Source organism: Rattus rattus, chromosome 12, assembly GCF_011064425.1.
Source record: "Rattus rattus isolate New Zealand chromosome 12, Rrattus_CSIRO_v1, whole genome shotgun sequence".
In the NCBI taxonomy this organism is placed as follows: Eukaryota; Metazoa; Chordata; class Mammalia; order Rodentia; family Muridae; genus Rattus; species Rattus rattus.
Genome location: NC_046165.1, coordinates 26,259,801 through 26,280,589, shown reverse-complemented (window position 1 = coordinate 26,280,589; position 20,789 = coordinate 26,259,801). Strand labels below are relative to the sequence as shown.

Here is a 20,789-nt window from a genome sequence, read left to right as displayed (position 1 = left end):
GGTGGAGGGTCAAGGCTGATTCCAGGAATCTTTTCATGCTTTACCTTATTCCTCGTGTCAGGTCCTTTCAGTTCAAGCCAGAGCTTTCCAATATACCTGCAGTAGGTTGAATATGCTAGGCCCAGGGAGTGGTACTATTGGAAGGTATGGCCTTACTGGAAGAAGTGTGTCACTGTGGGCGTAGGCTTTAAGACCCTCATTCTAGCTGCCTGGAAGCCAGTCTTCTTCCAATGGCCTTCAGATGAAGATGTAGAACATTCAGCTCCTCCTGTACCACTCCTGCCTGGATGCTGCCATGCTCCCACCTTGATGATAATGGACTGAACCTCTGAACCTGTAAGCCAGCCCCGATTAAATGTTGTCCCTGTAAGCTTTGCCTTGGTCATGGTGTCTGTTCACATCAGTAAACCCTAACTAAGACAATACCTACCTGAGCTAGCTGGGGTTTTTTCGGTTTTGGCTTTGGGAATTTTTTTTGGTGGGGTGGGGGGAGAATTACTTGATTTTAACTTTAGAACTCTCAAGTTACAAGTGGGAGATTTATTTGATTACATTTATTTGATTCTAGGGAATCAATGTCTAGGTCCATGCTTGTGTAGCAAGCCTCCTAACCACTGAGCCACCTCCCAGGCCTTTCCAAAGATAACTCTAAAACTTCAAGTGTTAGGCCCATGTTCTCAAATCTGTATTCTTCAGCAACACTGGCATTAGAGGAGGAAATTTAAGAGCACCATCAGGTCCTTACCATTTCTTTTGTGAGTGTCAACAGTCTCTCAGTTGGCCACTTCCCCTTAACCACTGATCTCTCTCTCTCTCTCTCTCTCTCTCTCTCTCTCTCTCTCTCTCTCTCTCTCTCTCTTCAAATGCAGTCTACCTTTTGTTGACAGCTATTGTGATAATCCAAATCTACACCCTTTCTTTGTCTATTTATTCTATTATTACTTCCATGGGAGTAATTCATGATCTTATAAAGTCTACTGAGATTATTGTCAGGAATTCCTATTCTTACCTTTTCATTAAACTTTAGACTAGCCTTTATTTTTCTTCTTAGTGATTAGTGAAAAGGGACAAATACACAAACAATGTGTATTTATTTTCATTTGCTCCAATTTGGATAAATTTGAAGCATATATAAATTAAGAGAGACTTAAATGATCAAATATACTGTGTCAGCTATGCTTGTACAAAAATGTAACTCAGAATTTAAGCATTTACATTGCAACACTTGTTCCATATCCCTTTTAACATCTGATGTTATAGCATTTAAGAGTATTTGTTAATTAAGTAAGTAGTTATGAGCTACAACCCAACCACTCTTTTACTTTATCTTTTATGACTAAGTCTGAGAGTATTTCTACCTGTTTTACCCATTTTAATATTTTGCCTACGAAATAAATTTATTACTTATTTTATTTTGTTTTTTATTTTGTTGCATGAACTTAAATAACAATTCAGAATTTGTTGTATTGTCCAGACTGGGCTCAGATTCACCATCCTTAGCCTTCCAGCTGCTAAGATTAAAGACATCCACCCATGCTGTGAGAGGGAGCCCACTCCTGACTGTTCTAGTGATATTCTGCTAGACTTACAAACAGGAGTCTTGCATAATCAACATCACAAAGGTTTCACCCAACAACTGACAAAAACAGATGCAGAGACCCACAACCAAGCAGAGCTTGGGGACCCTGTTGGGGGGGCGGGGGGGGGAGAGACAGAGAGAGAGGATGTAGGAAACAGAGGGACAAGGACACAACAAAATACAGAATTAAGTGACCTGGGCCCATAAAGGCTCACAGAGACGGAACTGCCAACCAGAGAGTATGCATGGGACTGACATATGATCTCTACATATATGTTACATTTGTATAGTTTAGTCTTTAAGTGGGACTCCTAACCTTGTTAGTTTTTTCACACAAAGCTTTCAGAATTTTACTAACTTTTGGCTACATGACTTATCATTATTGAGAAAACTGTGTTTAATCTCCTAGTATGCAAATTAGCATTGCTTTTTAAACTTCTGTCAGCTTTTGCTTTAAATAATTCAGGGTTATATTTTTAGGCAACACAGAATTAGAATTCGTATGTCTTTCCGGTGAATTGAAGTGTTTATCATCTTTTAGTGACTATCATTTTTGCTAACACTGAGTATTAAAATGTTAACTTTATTTTGCCTCATCTATTTTTGGAAATACACTTGACATCCTATTTTTTGTTATGTATCTATTGTAGGTCTTCCTTTTTATTTCTTTTATTGGTGCTTCAGAATTTTGGGGTGTCCCCTCTGAACAACATGGGGTACCATTCATTTAAAATCCAATTGGATATTCTTCATAGCTTAAACAGGTTATTTAATTCAATTACATGTTTTTGCATTTCTATATAGCATCTACACTGTGGTTGCGTTGATATTCTATAATTTATATATTAGCTTTTATATAGTTTATATTTCTTTCCTCTGCTTGTTCTCCATTTACAACTTCTTTGAATCGCCCCCCCTAATATTCCAATGATAATCCGAAGGCATTTAGTATTTCCATTATTCCTTCTACATTCCCAAACTACTTATCTGCAGAGCCTAGATTTAACTTTTCATACAATTATTTATTTCTTTATCTAAGCCATTATGATGCATTCCATAATCATTATTTCACAGTGAAATTGGCTCACGATTGCCCACTTCAATTTCTCCTTTGTGCCTGTTATTTTGATGCTTATATCGTTAATTGGGAGTTCCTTAAGGTTTTGGCAAAAGGCTGACTTCCACATTTTGTTTTCGAGGCCTCAGTTCTGGGATTTGCAATATCTCCAAGGACACTTGCTAATATGAAATATTGCATACAGCCATCAAGGTGAAGATATAGAGTGTGATCATTAGTCTATATGTCTTGTTATTTTTGTCATTATAAGCAAACAGTAAGAAACTGTACATGTGTAAATATAAAAAAGACATTTGTATATAACATATATTTGCATCAGTCTAGTTATCTATTGTTTCTCACAATATCTGTTCACTATTTATCCATCATTTTATCAAACAAGTATGAATATATACATGTGAATTTATTTCTATTTCTAGTAAAAGAATATTTTACAATATTCATTGTAAAACGTGTTTTCTTTCTATTTTTCTTACAGTGAGAAAGTTAACTTCTAGCAGTATCAATGTAATTACTATTTGTCTAGCTTCTTATGTGTAAATAATTCACATATGATGTTATACCACAGCCCTTGATCATTGGTTGTCTCCTTGGTTCTGATACTGCCATTGCCTTGACATTTGACTGCTGTCAGAAAGCCCAGTACCATCATCACCAATCCAGTACCATCACCACTTCTGTTCTGTACCCTCTGTTCTGCTGATATGTGCAATGTTCTAAAGTAGATTTCCTCAATTGCCCATCTTCTAGTAAATGAAAAGAATTTAAAAAAGAAGAAAAAGAAGTAGAAGGAAAAAGGTTATCACAAATAAGGCCTTATTTGTGATAGTCAGAAGCTGGAAACAACCCAGATAACTCATGACAGAAGAATGGATACAGAAAATGTGGTTCATTTGCACAATGAAATACTACTCAGCTATTAAGAATGAGGATATACTGAGTTTTGCAGGCAAAAGGATGGAACTATAAAATGTCATCCTGAGTGAGGTGACTCAGATCCAAAAGGACATGCATGGTATGTTCTCACTAATAAGTGGTTATTAGCCAAACAAATAAACAAAAAAGTACAGAACACCCAAGATACAGTCTACAGAACTCAAAAAGGTTAACAAATTGAAGGGCCCAAGTAGGGACACCTCAGTTCTACTTCGGAGGGAGAAGAAAGCAAGAGAGGAGGGAGGGATGGCCCTGGGAGGGAAAGGTGATGGGGGGAGAGGGGAATATGATCAGGTATTGGGTGGGGGAAAAGGACTGAAGCCCTGAAAGCCAGCAGAAAGAATGGAAACAGGCGACCTCAGAAGGAAGGAGGTTCTGAAGACCCTCTAGAATGTACCAGAGACCTGGGAAGTGAGAGACTTTCAGGACTCAATGGAGGGGGGACTCTAGATGAAAGGCCCTACAGTGGGGAGAGAGAACTTAATGAATCCACCTTCAGGAGAAAGACAGAGGGCATCAAGTGAGGGATGGAGTTGCTATCCCATAGCCAAAGCTCTGACCCATAATTCTTCCTGTCTGAAAGAAATGCAGGGATAGAAATGGAGAAGAGCCTGAGGAAAGGAAGGTCCAGTGACAGGCCCAAAGTGGGATTCAGCTCAAGAGGAGACCCCAAGACCTGACACCATTACTGAAGCTATAGGACGTTCACAAAAAGGGGCCTACCATGACTGCTCTCCAAAAGACCCAACAAGTATCTGAGTCAGATGCAGATATTTAGGCAACCCAACCAATGAACAGAAGCTGCTGACCCCTCTGGTTGAATTAGGGGAAAGATGGAGGAAGCTGAGGAGGAGGTCAACCCTGTAGGAGAACCAGCAGACTCAATTAACCTGGACCCCTGAGATCTCTCAGACACTGGATCACCAACCAGGCAGCATACACCAGCTGAGATGAGGCTTCCAACACATACAGCAGAGGACTCCCAGGTCTGGGTTCAGTCAGAGAAGATGCACCTAACCCTTAAGAGACTGGAGGCCCCAGGAAGTTTAGAGGTCTGGTGGGTGGGTAGGGTGGGGACATCCTTATGGAGACAGGGTGGGGTGAATGCAAGGGTAGGGTATAGGATGTGGAACTCTTGTGGGGGTGGACTGGGAGGGGAATAAAATCTGGAGTGCAAAAATAAACAAACAAACGAATAAATAAATAAAACTCAAAAAAAGAACAAGAAGATCATGAAGATCAAGAAGAAGGAGGAGGGGGAAGAAGGAGTGGGAGGAAGAGGAGGAGAAAAGAAGAAGAAGAGGAAGGAGGAGGAGGAGGGGAGGAGGAGGAGGAGGAGGAGGAGGAGGAGGAGGAGGAGAAAACACACAAACCCAGCAGGATCCTGAAATTACGATGTAAAGTCTATCGGAATATTTAAACATCTAAATCAAGTTCATTGTCTCCCTTCTATCACTGGCATTCTCATTTACTGAATTATAAAAAGCTTCATATTTATTACTAGTTAGTTTATATGTTTATTTTTTCTTTGGTTTTGGTTTTGGTTTTCCTGAACTGGAGATAAGGTCCTGCTATGCCTTAGCTAATCTGGAAATTACTACTTAGACAAGGTTGGCTTTTAACTCATTCAGATGCACCTGCCTGTCCCCCTTAGGTATTGGAATTAAAGGAAAGCACCATCATGGGTGTCTGCCTGTAGATATATTTTGTAAGTAAATAAATAAATAATAAATAAATAATAAATGTTATTTATGATATATGTACGTATATATTGTTCTTGAATATGTGTGAACATGTAAATTATTAATGGAGATCATATGGAGATAAGAAATGGTATGGGCTTTTGAATCCTCAAAGCCTACCCCAAGTAGTACCCACTTACCCTAACATGGCCATACCATTATTAACCAGGCCACAGCTCCCAATCACTTCCACCAAACAGTCAACTCTATGAGACTATGGGGGACCATTCTCATTCAAACCACCACAGAAACTGTTAGATTAGGCTGATCTGTACGCATGTCTGTGGATTTGTTAATTAATGTGTAAAAAGTGGACCACTCCAGGTGATCTCATCCCCTAGGTAGAGAACTTGGGACAAAGTGAGCTGAAGGAACTCTGTCATACATGCAATAATTCTTTTCTCTCTGTTTTTATTTTTTAATTGAAAAAAAAGTAGTCTGCTCTCACCTTTTCTCTCCACCTACTCCTCCCAGAAACTATCCACCCACCCAACTCCAGGTATTTTCTTTCTTTCTTTATAAAGGAACAAAACGGGGAAAACAGGCCAAACAAACAAATTAAAAAAAAAAATAACTAAAATAAACCAACCAAACAAAAACACACACAAGCAAACAAAAGCAGCAGTAACAGCAACGGCAGTAACGAAATACAAAAACGGTGCAAAACAAACAAACAAACAAACAAAAATCCCTACAAAATATACTAGGTGGGAAACCATGATATTCCAGTGGAAGTCCATGAAGACACAAACAATGCCTGACAAAACACAATACATGACGAAAATTCTACAAAGGTGCTTTTGGATTCATTTGGGATTGAACTGCTGGGCGTGTGGTCTGCCTTGAGGTATGCCTCACACACTCAGTGAGACTCCTGAGAAAACTAATCTTTTCTTTGCAAATAACTGACACTTTCAGTTAGCTTCCGGGTTAGGGGTGGAATTCTGTTTCTGCTTCCCACTCTTTTCACTAGGGCTCTGTCTGGCCTGAGACTACGAAGGTTCTCGGCTGGCTGTCCTAGGCTCTGGGTTTGGTTGAGCTTCAGTCCTGTCGTTCTTAATACCTTAGTTATTTTGATTTCTTATAATAGTAAGAAAATAGATGAAAGTCATCACCCGTTACCATTTTTATGTAAATAGAGTCACTGTTTCCAAAGACTTCAAAATTAAACAGTTACAAATTTGTGAGCCCAAAAATTCCTGAACAAGTAGAATTATAGTTCGTGAAATCTTGAAGACTTGAGTTCAAACCCTGGAACTCTGGGTAAAGGAGAAAACAAACTTCTGAAAGTTGTCCTCTGACACATGTTATGGTTTCAAAGCACTTACACACTCATACACACACACACACACACACACACACACACACACACACACACGTACGCATGCACACATGTGCGAGCACAAGCCCCGTATATTCATAGAGACTGGAATTTGAACGGAGGTTAGGAAGGATTGGGAGGAGAATGTGAACATGTTTTGTAACGAATGCAGTATTTTCACTTGGAAGAATGAAAACATTCCCAAAGATAGTACAAAATGTACAAATGTGTGAATTCATTTGAGGATTCTGAATTATACATTGAAATTTGGCTAAATGGTAAACTTTATGATATATATTCTTACCACAATGACAAACACATTTGAAAAGACTGTAGTACATCGAACCTACATTTAAATACACATGACACAAAAGCAGAAGAGGACTGTGGAGGGGAGTGTGAGGGCCACAAGTAGGAGGGGAATGTGGGGACAAGGCCAGAAGATGGGGTATGGATATGTGTAAACCATACTAATGCATGCGAATGAAGAAACTCAGTACTTGGTTTACTTACTAAAAAATTAATGACCATCGAAAACAGTAAGAAATACCCCGAGGTATTGAAAAATCTGGTTCAGAAATTAAAGTGCTACCACTTTTTGATAAAATATTGGTTCATCAGACAAATGAAATTATGGGCCTCTATACAGAAAATGGTATTAAAGTGGCCAAGTGTAGCTTTTCAAAGTGTTTATATGACCTACCTCTCAGTTTGCATGAAAGCAAAGATTTCTGCTTTCACATCCAAAATTCTTTACTGTGCCCTATGAGGTAAGGATGCTTGACAGAGCAAGTATAAAAATGTCAACATGTGCAGTCGCTCCGAAGCCATGCAGGGAACTTGAGTTGCAGAGATGACCACACACATTTTCCTGATACAATAAGCATTGATCTCATTTAGTTTTATTATTTTATATAAACTCTTGAGATCTTTTCTTTCACCTACCATAGAGATCTCACTGATGGCAACGGATATCACTTTTTCCCTTTTGCATTTAGACTGCATTTTTCAGCTTTTTTGTCGGTAACTAATTATTTTCTACAAACTCATGCTTGTTACCTAACTAGGGCTGAAGGTGATTTTTTTCCATGTCCAAGACCCCTAACTTTTTACTACATTTTGCCTGTGTTTTACAAATCGACTCCAACTGGGTTGGAGAAAATGGCTTTGTATTTCCAATCTCTCAATAGCTACAGGTGAAAGTAAAATCCGGCTCTGATTTAGAAATGGTTTCAGAATCTCTGCCAATGTTTCTTTCCTCAGTTTGTTCTATTTTAGAATACTGACTTCTGAGAAAGGAATGTCTGATAAAAGGAGGGATAAACACACCTAAAGCATCTAACCGAGACTCTTCCCTTCAATCGCCGAGAAAACCTATAATTCGAAATAAGTTATTTCAACCCCAGTTTATATTTCTTTATGCGTTTCCTCATTTCTGGATTTTAAAGTTGACAAGTCAACGTGAATTTAAAGTTTCTGGCTATGTTTGATTAGTTTAGGACACTTTATTTGTAGTGATATCACAGGCCGTCCTCTGAAACTCTTAACTCCTTTTCCAAAACCCTCAACACTCCCACAGGCTAGCCCATTAAACCAGGCTAGCCCATTAAACCCAACTTATATTCTCAGTGTTGCCATGTAGGTCTTAGGAAAGGAATGGAAATACTACTGGTTTACAGAGACTCTCTGAAAACATACATATAAGTAATGTCACACAGACAAGCGAGCGGCATGTGTTTTTGTAATTAGAAATATATACATATATGTGTGTCAAAGTAATTAAAGAAAAAGTAAGGCATGAATTTTTAAATGTATCAAAGAAAAGGAGATGGGAATGTTTGGAGGGAGGAAACAGAAGGGAAAGATGAAGAAATTGTATTTTATTCTAAAATAAAATAAAAAAGTATTTTCTAAAACTAAAGGAAAAGCAAGCAGTTGTAATATTATACTTATAATTCCAGTCCACTTGATAGATGACCCATAATAACAACCAAGAACAGCATATGCAGAGTGGAAGAATATCATAGACTTAATATCTCAGTAACCATAATTATTAAAGCCATCATAATAACACTTTGCACCAAGCAAGCACCCTTCATCCAGGGATCTTAAAGTCCTTTTTGATCATTAATTAATTACATCACACTCCCACCAGATAGATAAATATCATATCACCCCTGCCTCCCTACTAAGGAAGCAAACACACATCCCCACTACCCTCCAGGCTGCTGTATCCCGGAATCACAATCCAAGGGTGAATCTTACTGAGCGATATCCCAGCCTCTCCATGTCCCCGTGGCTTTTGTTCTGAGCATCCAAGTTCCCAGACAATCGTCTTGAAGTTGTCAAGGAGCTGCAGAGTCACGTTGAGCATATGAGAATTTTCCAATGAAACTAATAAAAATAAGACCATAGGAATATGATAGTCTGTATTTCCCTGACATTCCTTTCTGAAGCTTTGTTCCCCAAATGTCACAGCAAATAAGACTGAAGTCTATAATCAATCTGTACCTGCCTTGCCTCTTCTCTACATTTCATAATTATGTCATATCACTGTTTTTACATTTTTTTTTACTTGTTCCATTGCTCTGCGGTGTTTAAAACGGGTGTATTAAATAATAATTGAAAATGTCTGCTGCACTCATTCTTTTTATCCCTCGTAATATTGAAAGTTTTTATCACAGACTCAAGCAGAAATAGAATGCACCTTGGGAAGCTGAGAGGAAATTTACACTTTGCTTTATTTTACGTTTGTCTTGACAATCAAGTTATTACCTAATTGAGTCACTGTGGTCGGTTCTTTGCCCCCTACTTTCTGTTTGACGGAACGGATTTTCACTGTTGGGAATATTCGCTGTGAAGAAAATGCCCACTGCAAATACCATGTTGCTCACTATATTGACATGAACAGAAAAACTCGTAGGCACTTGTACTTACGTATGAGCTAGAACTTCGGGGAGTCAGATAATTATATCCCAGACACAGATTTATCGCGCCAGAATGGGATAGAGAGTGTCACAGATATTTAAATCCTGTTCACCAATTCAGAACTAGTTGTGTTAATGGTTTATTAATGCTAATTATAGAGTCTGAGATCTGCTAATGTTTAGTTAGCGTCTAATTGAGGGATGCTGTGAAGTTCAATCACAGAACATCATCTTAACCATTTCTAGAAATCTCTTAGACCTTGAAAGTACAAGGTTGCTGTTTATTGTGTGGGTTTCTTTTGTTTGTTTGTTTGTTTGTTTGTTTGTTTTACTCACTGCTACCCTAGGCCGATTAGGCAAGATCACTTTTACCTAAACTGTATGAACCTTAAACACTTCCTCTTATCATCCACAATAGTTTGGCCCGTGGAAGCCCCTTCGAAGCTGGGGCACTTTTCATCGACTGTGATCAACCACCAAGGACCTGGCGTCCTTTCCATGATTCTTACTGACAAAGTTACAGCTTTCCAATATTACCCTTACCTACTGTTTCACACATTTGTCCCACTACCTGACCTTCTGATTCATCGAGTGCAGATTCCACTCTCAGCCCTTCTCTCACCCGACACCCCAGGTTAGCAGCAGGGCCAGACATGCAGGCGGAGGGGCCTTGGGCAATCTTTTCAGCCTCCCACAAAATAATTATTGAGTAACCACTCAGGGCAAGGATTAAGTTGTCGCAGGTTAAGAGGAACAAGAAAGGGTAGGCAGAGAATAATTGGGTTCTTTTAAAAGCTTTTCTGAGACGATAATGTAGAATCTTGCCTTTGGTGGACTAGGGTATATGCCAGGAAGAAACATCTGAGGTGCTAAAATACTTGTATTTCTTTTTTAAGTTGTGATGACCTCGATTTGATATCACACAATTTAATATTTGCAAGTGATAAGATGGAAAAAAACTTTTTATTTAAAGCTGTCACTGAAAACAAACTACAGAGAAGTACAAAGAAATTCAATATTAATTTCACTAAGTCATGAGGAATATTGCAATAATTCTTTTTCAGGCTAATGCAAACTGACGTAGGTTCTGGTACTATACACACTTGAGAAGGGACTAAGAACTGCTGATCAGAGGAACCGATGCAGACTTGGAAGAGGAAAGAAACAAGGCAATGGAGACTAGCAGAGTTAGGAAACCATAGGAAAAATGACTACCCTTGGCAAGTCTTCCTAGGCCCCTTCTCTGGCTTACAGCACCAACTTAATAGATAGTGTGGGATAGATACCTCCGCCAGAACCAAAGAGACAGAGACTTTGCGAGCTCACTCCGTGCCACTGAATGATACCCTAAGCTGATCAGATAAGATCGCTTTTACTTCAAGCATGCGAATGTTCTATTACAATAGCTTATCTTTTTATCTACAATAATAGTTCAGCCTATGGAAAGCTCATTGAAACTGGGATCCCACTTCATCTACTTTGGGCGAACCTCTGATCACCACATGTTTGTCTCTCAAATTTGTATTCATTTGAGAAAATGAACGGGGAAAGAAATCAAGTACTCTTTCTACGTGATTTTAAAACGGCTCTTGGCAGACATTTTGATTGATCAAGCTACGTTTGACACAGTAAATATTATTCAACCGTAAGTGCTCTCGCAGCATAAACTTAGCACGTACTTATTATTCTGATATATACGGTAGGGTTTCCGACTGCCCCTAAGCTCCCCTTTGAAAAAGCTGTGTGTGACCCACACAGTTGTGTTTGTTTGCTTGCTTGCTTGTTCGCTGTTTGTGAAAGTCTAGCATAAAGTCTACAACAGAAGTACTGAATACAAGTTTTAAATTAGCGAGGTCAGACAAGCGCTCTGTGATCTTGCCTATGCGGAGAGTCTAAAAACTTCACGTTTGTGAAGGCAAAAAAACGAAAGTGGTAGTAGTTACCAGGGATTCCGGGTAGGAAGTTGGGGAAATGACACAGAATTTCAGCTAGAATTGAAGAATCAGTTTAAGAGATTTATAGCCTAGCATGGTAGCTGTCGTAAATAATGACGTACTGTATTCGTTGAAATTGCATAGAGAGTAAACACAAGCATTTGCACTACAAAACTGATAAACCTATGGGGTGATACATGCATGAATTAACTTGAGCTGGCCGTTTCACTGTGTCAGTAGTTCAAACATTAGGTTACATACCATAACTATACATACTTGCCAATTAAAAATACTTGTTCAAATGAAGTGGTGCTAGTTATTCAGAGGTTACATCGGGGAAGCTAAGTTCAGTGGTAGAATATTTGCATATCTGCCTTGCATAAACAAGCTGCTGGATTTTATCCAAAGGAAAATATGAAAATGTAGGGAAAAAAAAAGGACAAGCAACTCCATCATATTTACTTAACAAATATTTATGTGTTTATGAAGCAGCTACCTCCATTCATTTGTTTGCTAAACATATTGATTATTTTAGACTGTCAGATACTTCAAACGTTGAAGCCACATTAACAACATGTAACAGTGTAATACTATAAGAATGTAAAATACTTCTATGCCCTCTGTATCTTACATTGAAATTCCTTATGTCCGCCAAACAAGTGAGCAATGTAATTTGGGGGAAAAAAATATGCCGTCAAAACGACTACTATTCTGTGAGTAAGTCTGTTTTTGGAAAGAGACAATGTACAAGGGGGATAAAATGACTGATTATATTTAAGAATATATGCTTATGCTTATCCTAACATTTTTAATGATTCCTGAATGGCAACTGTTAGTAAATGATATAGATATACAATAATAATAATAATAATAATAATAATAATAATAATAATAATAATAATAATAATACAGTTGGGACCCTTTTCCTCCTATTGCATTACCTGGTCCACACTTGATATGAGGGTTTGTGCCTAGACTTATTGTAACTTGTTAAACTATGTTAAGCTACCATCCTTTCTTCTTTTGAAAAGAAATGGAGGAACAATGGATCTGAGGGATCGGGAAGGAGATGGGGGATGAGGGGTTAAGACAAAGGGAAGGAGGGGAAATTGAGGTTGGAATATGAGAGAAGACTAAAAATACATGGGAGAGCACCCTCACAGAAGCAGGGGGAGTGGGAATGGGATAAGGGGTTTGCGGAGGGGAAACCGGGAAGGGGGATAACATTCAAAATGTAAATAAATATAATAACCAATAATAAATAACCAAAAAAATACAATACGATTGGGTTGAAACAACACTTGATACCGAGTGGTTATAGTTATTGTGTTTTTAAAAAAAATAGCCTGCTTGATCTACATTGAAATGAAATTTTGTGTATGTATTTGATGTGCAAACATAAATAAGGTAAAATATAAAGGGTATATTACATTGGCTTTGTAATCGGAAGACTGTTTAGCTAGTTCTTTGTGATCTAAATGAAATCTTTACTTATAAGTTCCATTGGGTGAGACTTAATCAAGACAACTAAATATTATGGAGCTAATGATTTTATACAATGCAGGAATTAAAACCCTCTGCATACTATTCATGCATTTTTACATATAGATATTTCTTTGAAAAGAGAACTATGACATAATATGCTTAGAATACTGAAAACAGATGACTGTATTCCACAGAACTACACCAGTACAACGAACATGAAATTTAACTTCTACAGACATTCTGTAAATAATGTATGGTAACATATATTTTCTATGTCTTTAAATTAATTATAATATACTTGGTAATGGGTGTCTGGGTTTCACTTGACTTTCATCCTCTACTGGGCAGACTAATTAACAGTAAACTATGTGCTTAATACAGTTAAACCTCAGCTATCTCATCTGGAAAGCGAGGATAATGATAAATTTGTCTGGGTGTCTAAATAAGATATCTCATGGAAGTCAAAGCATGATATACACATACCTGTATCGTGGTTTTTAAAACTTCATTTGAAGTCTTACAATGAGTTATATTAACAATTGCATATATATATATATATATATATTAGAGCTTAGCAATATTTGATGAATGAATTCTTGTGTACACAAATATCACTACATTTCAATAACATTAATGTTTCTTATTGCCCAAGCATCCTGTAATTGACTTCTTAATGGAATTTTTATCTCTTATATTACTAAGTTTTATTATCAATATTAATAATGCTTTTTTTTTTTTTTCTTTTTTCTTTCCTCCCCCTTTTTTCCTTGTCTCCATCCCCCTCTCTCTCTCTCTCTCTCTCTCTCTCTCTCTCTCTCTCTCTCTCTCTCCTCTCTTTTCTTCTTTTTCTTTTTCCTTTTGGTGCTACAAATTGAACTCAGACTCTTTTACATTAATTTCTTGACTGTATTCTAGAAAGCCATAATTTCTACCAAATTCTCTTGTGAACATTCTAGACATCAACAAGGTTCATCTGAGAGTATGTTCTCGCTGTAGATTTGGAAAGTGTGTGTGTGTGTGTGTGTGTGTGTGTGTGTGTGTGTGTGTGTGTGTGTGTCTTCTTCCTACCCTGACCTGGTCACCTGTTTTGGCTGCTCCAAGGCCATTGTAATATCTACTGTTGGTAGGGGCTAGAACAGCCATTTCATAGAAGACTTAAGCCATCCTCTCTGTTGCTAATATTACACTGTATCAGCAGTGGGTTTTGTTCTCTGGATTCCAATATGGTTACTTCTAAACCAGTAGTCAGGATGTTAACTGGCTTCTCCCTAATCCCCCATTTCTCCAATACAATGGTTTTGTTTTCTACTTTCATAGGTTAAATTCCTATTTAATTTTGAAGATGTAAAATCTCACTAATAAATTCATCCATTTTTCCACAGTGTCTTGTGTTCTCAGGTAAATATCACCGGCCACTAAATGAAATCCAGTCACTTGAGACTTCCACACACCTCAAATGATAGATACATCACCTTCCTGATGTCACAGAGAAGCTAAAGACAAAACTTAAAATTTCAGGACAAACTAGTTCTGCTGCCTATCACTTTTGCATCCTTTCAAACCAGAACCTGACTGGCCTGTAAATACTTGATATTGTCTTTGATCCTACACAAACGTGTGTGTGTGTGTGTGTGTGTGTGTGTGTGTGTGTGTGTGTGTGTGTGTGTGTGTGTGTGTGTGCATGCATACACATATAAACACATGCTACTTTTAATTCAGTATCTCTGTCACCTAAATTCCACTTCCTGTTCTTCTGTAGTGGAACAAATTTCTTAAAATATTTTTGTAGTATTTCTCATCCTTTTGTAGCTCTTCATTCTGTCTGAGTCTAATTTTATTCTTACCACCTCAACTGTGTCCTGCTAAGATCCCCAACAATCTCCATCTGCTGGGTAGGGACACTTCTCTGCCTTATCCACCGTGACTTCTTAAACACATGAGGCATAAAAGTACCATTTCATTCTTGTCATACGGTTTCCAAATCACCACAGCCTTTTGGTTCCTTCTACCTGTCTGCTGACCCTTTGTATCCGTCTCTTCCCAGGTGTTCCTTTCTGTGATTTATACTTGTAAGAGACTCAAAATGCAACTCCTAAGCCCTATCATTTTTTCTTCCAGAATATGAATATATATTTATATATTTAATAATATCTCTATCAGACTGTTCCAGATTTGTAACTTTTTTGAGGTCTTCATGTAGCAAGAAATATTTGAAACCTGGCTATTCTTCACATCCTTCATTAAAATGTACTTCTCTTCTTGTCTTTACTCTTTAATTACTATTATTCTCTCTTACAAGACATCCTGTCCACAGTTTTCCCTCCCTCTGTTCCGCTCAGCCTTCCTACCCCCAACCCCAGAACCACTCTTCTGTTTTCCTTCAGAAAAGAGCAGGCCTCCCAGAGATGTCCACCGAACATGGCATAGTAAGATGCTATGAGACTAAGCCCAAACCCTCATGCCAAGGCTAGATACTTTAAGTCGTGTTACCATAAACCTCGTTACTCAACACCAACCCCCAAGTCACCCTTCTCTCTTCTCATCTATCACAATCACTTCGAACAAGAATGTCCACTTCTTTCTGTGTTATTCCCATTCCTCTGTCAAGTCACGTCCCAGTCACCTAAAACAGCATAGTACATGCGAGCAGCCTGCCCGTCTCAGTGCGGTCTTTTCACAGAAAATTTCACCCTGAGTCAGACACTCTTGTGAAATCACAGAGCGAACCTCTGACTGTCCTAATTAAAACTTTCTGTGCTCCCTCTACGAGGAAGGTCTAAACTCCTTAGTCTCATCTGCACAGCGTGGCAGAGCCTGTCTCCTGCTAGCCTCCCCCACCCGTCCACTCTTACCCAGGAATGCCTTATGCTCTGTGTCTTTGTCTGTTTCCTGTGAAGCAAACTTATCTTCTCATGTTATTTTCTCTGCTTGAAACTCTTTTCTTCATGGCCTTCATTTAGCTCCTTCTCCTCATCTGTCAAGCACCTATAGGCTGTTTCTTCTTTCTTCTTGGACCACTCTGTCTAAACATGGAGCTCAGTAGTTCTTCTAGTCTGTTTCCCTTATAGCACTGATCAAAAGTAGAAATTATTTTGACAATTTTGTACCACTATAAACTAAACGAAAAATAAATCTTAACTTTAACTTAATTTTTTTGTCTTTATACATGAAACATACTAAAAGTTCTGTAAAAGACTATATTTAAAATATCTTTGTTGAAAAGAAAAAAAGATCATATCATCTAAAACCAAAAGCCAGCAATATTTTGTACAAAGACTAAAAATAGATGAAATCAAAGAACTTGATTATAAGTCAAATAGAAGTCATAATTTTTAATTCTGTTCAACTTTCCTTGTGTCTGGACTGTGTATTTTTGTTAGCAGGGAGTAATCTGTTAGCAATATTAAGTTAAATAATACATTTTATTCATTAAAATGACTTTTATTATTTTTCTGTCTTTTTGTTTTGTTTTTGTTTTGTTTTGTTTTGCTTTGCTTTAAGACAGTAGCCTTTGCTATCCTAGAACTTGCTCTATGGGCCAGGCTGTCCTTCAACTCACAGAGATTTTGCCTGCCATTTCCTCCCTGTTGCTGGGATTAAAGGAATGCACCACCACTGCCTAGCTTTTTATAATATTTTATTTTATTTTATTCTATTTTACCATATTTTCTTTTCTCTTCTTTTAATTCATGTGCATTGGCAGGAGCCTTTCAGATCCCTGAACTGAAATTATAGACAGTTGTGAGATGCCAAGGGGTTGCTGGGAATTGAACTCAGGTCCTTTGGAAGAACAACCAGGGCTCTTAACTACTAATCCATCTCTCCAGCTCCCATTTTAATCCTGTTGTAAATTGTTAATACATTTGCCCTCTTTAGGATTGATTTTATTGTTTACTCTCCTCTACTAGAGAAACTAGGACAGTCTTAACAGTTGATTTTGAATTCTAACCAGGCAATTTTTGAGACAATGAAAACAGAAGCTGGGAGTTCAATCTTATCACCTATTAACTTTAAAAAAGAATGTATGAGAAGATTCCCATGGCTTCTTTAAGCCACAGTGTTCTGGAATGCTAAGGCAACGCAAAAAACGTGAGAGGAATCTTTGTGAGAAATAAGGTCTAAAACTGAATGAGTATCTAAAAGATAAAATATATAGGTCTAGAAAGAAATTGTAGTCACAGTCTTGCTCCTTCTAAGTCATCTAATAATATCTTACATTTTATCATCCCAGATCACGCTGTAGTTTCAACTGTTGCAATACTCCAATGCTTACGGTAGCTCACCAGTCAGTCCCAGCTACAGCAATAACATTACATAACGCCTTTCATCCTCAGCTCCCAAATCACTTTATAAGCAGCAATTAAATCTCGAGACTTCTCGATGCTAGTATTAATGTGCCCATTTATAAGATGGAGAACTGAGCCGTGTTCTTGTTTAAATCATAAACCAAAGGGTTCTCGTTTCAAATCCGTAGACTTCTCTGCATAAGTAATTACTATGCAGGCAGATACCAAAGGCTGAACTTGATAAGTGAGAATTTCTATACATGGCATTGTTATGACTACTGGTTTATGGAGCTATGTGTGGTGTCTGTGAATGTGTGTGGGTGTCTATGAGGAGTGCAGCTATGATTAAAAGTGTTTTAGTCTGTGGGAAAAATGAATATGAATGTGCTATGTGAGAATAAAGTTGTGCTCTCTAGAGTCTTGCTTTCCTCTATGTTGCTGGCTTTTGTTATCTTTCAGTTTTGTAGACAGGATTTCTCTGTGTATCCCTGGCTGTCGTGGAACTTGCTCTATAGATCAGGCTGGCCTTGAGCTCAGAGACCTGCCTGCTTCAGCCTCCTGGATGCTGGGGTTCAAGGCTTGCACCAGGACACCTGGCCTTTCTCCACTGTTTCCCCTACTTGGGTTATATTTATGTATCTTTTAGTGTTGTTTATCACTTATCACTTGCCTTCACTTGCCTTTATGTACGTTTCTGGTTTCTTTCATATGCTTCAGCGTTTCTTCGCTTTCCACCCACCTCAAATGTCTCTCCTCTAATATTTACCCTCATCTCATATCTTCCACCTTGTGTCCATTGCATCATTGACTCCCTACATGTCAACACTACACACAACTATTTATACAGCTGACTTCTTTCCAATAATGTCTCTACAAAAGCATACACATTTCTCTTCATTGAGTTATCCCAACCCTACCTTAAAGTCAGCTTTCCTAAGACCGCAGTAGGCTTATTCATTCCTTCCTCCCCAAGACCCAACCCAGGTTGGGATTAGTTTGCTTGTTTATTTTTTTCTTATTAGCTTTCTTTGAAGAGATTATCAGATTCTCACACGTTGAATGCAGCTGTCCAGGACTTACCTTCCATCCCCCTCTCCTCTCATTGACTATAGTTAAACACCCAGTCCACGTTCCAAAGTAAAATTCTGTTTCTAATTTCTTCTAGTTCTTGATAGTTTCAAAATTCTCACCATTCCCTTAGAAAAGACCATAATTATCTTCTTCTTTTATCATGACACGGCTCTTCTAATATAAATTCAAGGCTCATATCCGAGCGAGTTTTGTAAAACAGCAACATGATCACATCTCCTTGCATCCAGCCTTCCGGTGAGCCCTGTTATTACTAGAATCAAGCACGAACTTTATAAGATTTTCAAGATCCTGCATGATCTGACTGCACACTGTAATCATCACTATTAGTCTCCTTTTCAGATCTATTAGCCATAATTATTTATATTTGTAAAATATATTTTCATCTCCCTGAACTTGCATATTTTCTTTTCTCTAGTTTTTTCCTCCCTCCTCTTTCTCCTCTCCTCCCCTTCTCTTTTTCCTTCTCATCCTCTTCTCTTTCATTGCCTTCTTCTGCCTTCATGAATGCTTCTCACTCTGTGTAAACAGAATAGGTGACATATTCAATGTGTAAGTTGTCTGTGTGTTTTCCAAGCCCACTCTGTCACCTACCAGCACCATATTTATTTAGAGATGACTTTTCTTTTAGAGGGTACAGATTTTAAATCTAGAGAGCATAAAAATGGGTCCTGTTCCTGGAAGACTCTTCCTTCAGGAATGGCACTCTTCCAACACAAAATGTGCTTTGTATCCATTTGTTGAATGGTTGCCTAACTCAGTGGCTGACCACAATCAACTTGTATAAGCCAGTGGGGTCGCTATTGTAGGGGAAGCTTGTGGGAATAAGAATGATCCAAGGAAAATATATCAGTCTATTGTTGCTCTAAACATTTAAGTAATTATGAGTAATGGTGAATTTAGTCTAAATACCATGCTGTAGCTGTAAATGAATATACATATATCTTTCAATTTCCTACTATCTGCCATGTGCAAATGTAAAGTGAGACAGATTTCCTGGATGGTTAAAAAAATAATAATCTTAAATTTAGAATGCTGAATGTCAATATACCCACGTGGGAGAGGGCACCTTTTCATATAAGATGGAAATTACTGCTTAGAAATAGTTACAAGCTTAGAAATTAAAACCCAAGTAACTCATCACCACCATGTGTTCAGCACTTAATACCTACTTCTGAGAGCTAATTTCTGATGACTACCTGGGCCACATTTACATCTGGATGTTTATCAGGGGATGGGTTTATGAGGAAAAGGAGGGTTGGATACAGACATAAAGGCCGGAGCTTCTAAGACATGCCAGAGCAGATCACAGTATGGCTTGACTGGGAAGGAAAGGGCAGGCAAGGGGAGTGTGAGATCACGGGTAGGCACCAGCTATAAACCTCCAAGGAGAGTGCGAATTGTATTGTATCTGGATCTGGCCATTGTATGTCATTTTCAGCTACAGAAATGCATCTACGGGATCTTGTTCAAGGTCCATACTTAATAAGGGCTGTCCTGCTATTCAAAAGTTCTTCCTTTGTAGAAAACAATTCTTCCATAGGTTCGTATGAAATTGCTTGTCCGAATGGGTTTTATGGAGGTATTTTTGATAATTTTCAGTAATATATAAACATAAAATACATTTCAGTATACTTCAGGGCAAATTTTTTTATTCATTAAAATAGAAAAGCATTTAAGTAAAATATGTCTCTTGACTTAATGATAATCAAATTCTTCATGAAAGTTTCTGGTGAGGAGTTTAATAGCAAGGAAGAGATGGGCGATCATTGAACTCACACCCTATTTCTTTTACTTTATTGTTCTTTTTATGGGGGGTCTCAGAAATTTTTGATCAATACAGATTGTACATAGAAAAACTCAGTTACATCGTATGACTTAGGATAAGCTTCTCGCATGCTTTCAAACAATTTCTGTTTTCAAATTTTATTCTTATTCAATAATTAACTATTAATATTAACTAATTTTGAGCTTTGCAATACATTGGTGCAAGCATCCACGTAATCCTCACTCTACAGATGAGAAGACACGAGCAACAGGACTTGAAGGAGCTTGCCCAGTCACTGCAGCATTTCTCTGAAAAGCAGAGAAAGTCCTGGGACAGTCTGGGTCTGGGGAAACTGCCCTTAGCGGGGCTCCCCACAGAGACAGTGCAATTTTACACCAGTTTACCTTTTAAAGGTATTTGCTGACTTGAGAACGTACACGGGCTTAATTTTACATTAGATAACGTAGAATTTTGAAAACTTCTGAGTACTCTTCGAATTTTTATAGAGTGACAGTTAACTGTACGATTAAGAAGCAATAGGTTTTGCAAGGAAAGGCATTTGGGGAATATTTTAGATAATTTCTGGTAGCACAATCATGCTTAAAAGTTTGTTTATAACAATTAATGAAAAAAAAAAAGAGGCC

At 38.0% G+C, this 20,789-nt stretch overlaps 1 protein-coding gene across 1 annotated transcript in view; it reads right to left on the bottom strand.

Moving 5' to 3' along the window:
- Positions 1–10,238, bottom strand: part of Dach1 (dachshund family transcription factor 1) — a 365,099-nt gene extending 354,861 nt beyond the window's left edge. Inside the window, exons 1-3 of the mRNA XM_032918184.1 lie at positions 10,127–10,238; positions 9,432–9,549; positions 8,922–9,009 (exon numbers count right to left, since the gene is read on the bottom strand). Coding sequence (XP_032774075.1) covers positions 8,922–9,009; positions 9,432–9,549; positions 10,127–10,238 — 318 coding nt within the window. The remainder of the gene's footprint in view (positions 1–8,921; positions 9,010–9,431; positions 9,550–10,126) is intronic.
- Between the last annotated feature and the right edge of the window lie 10,551 nt (positions 10,239–20,789).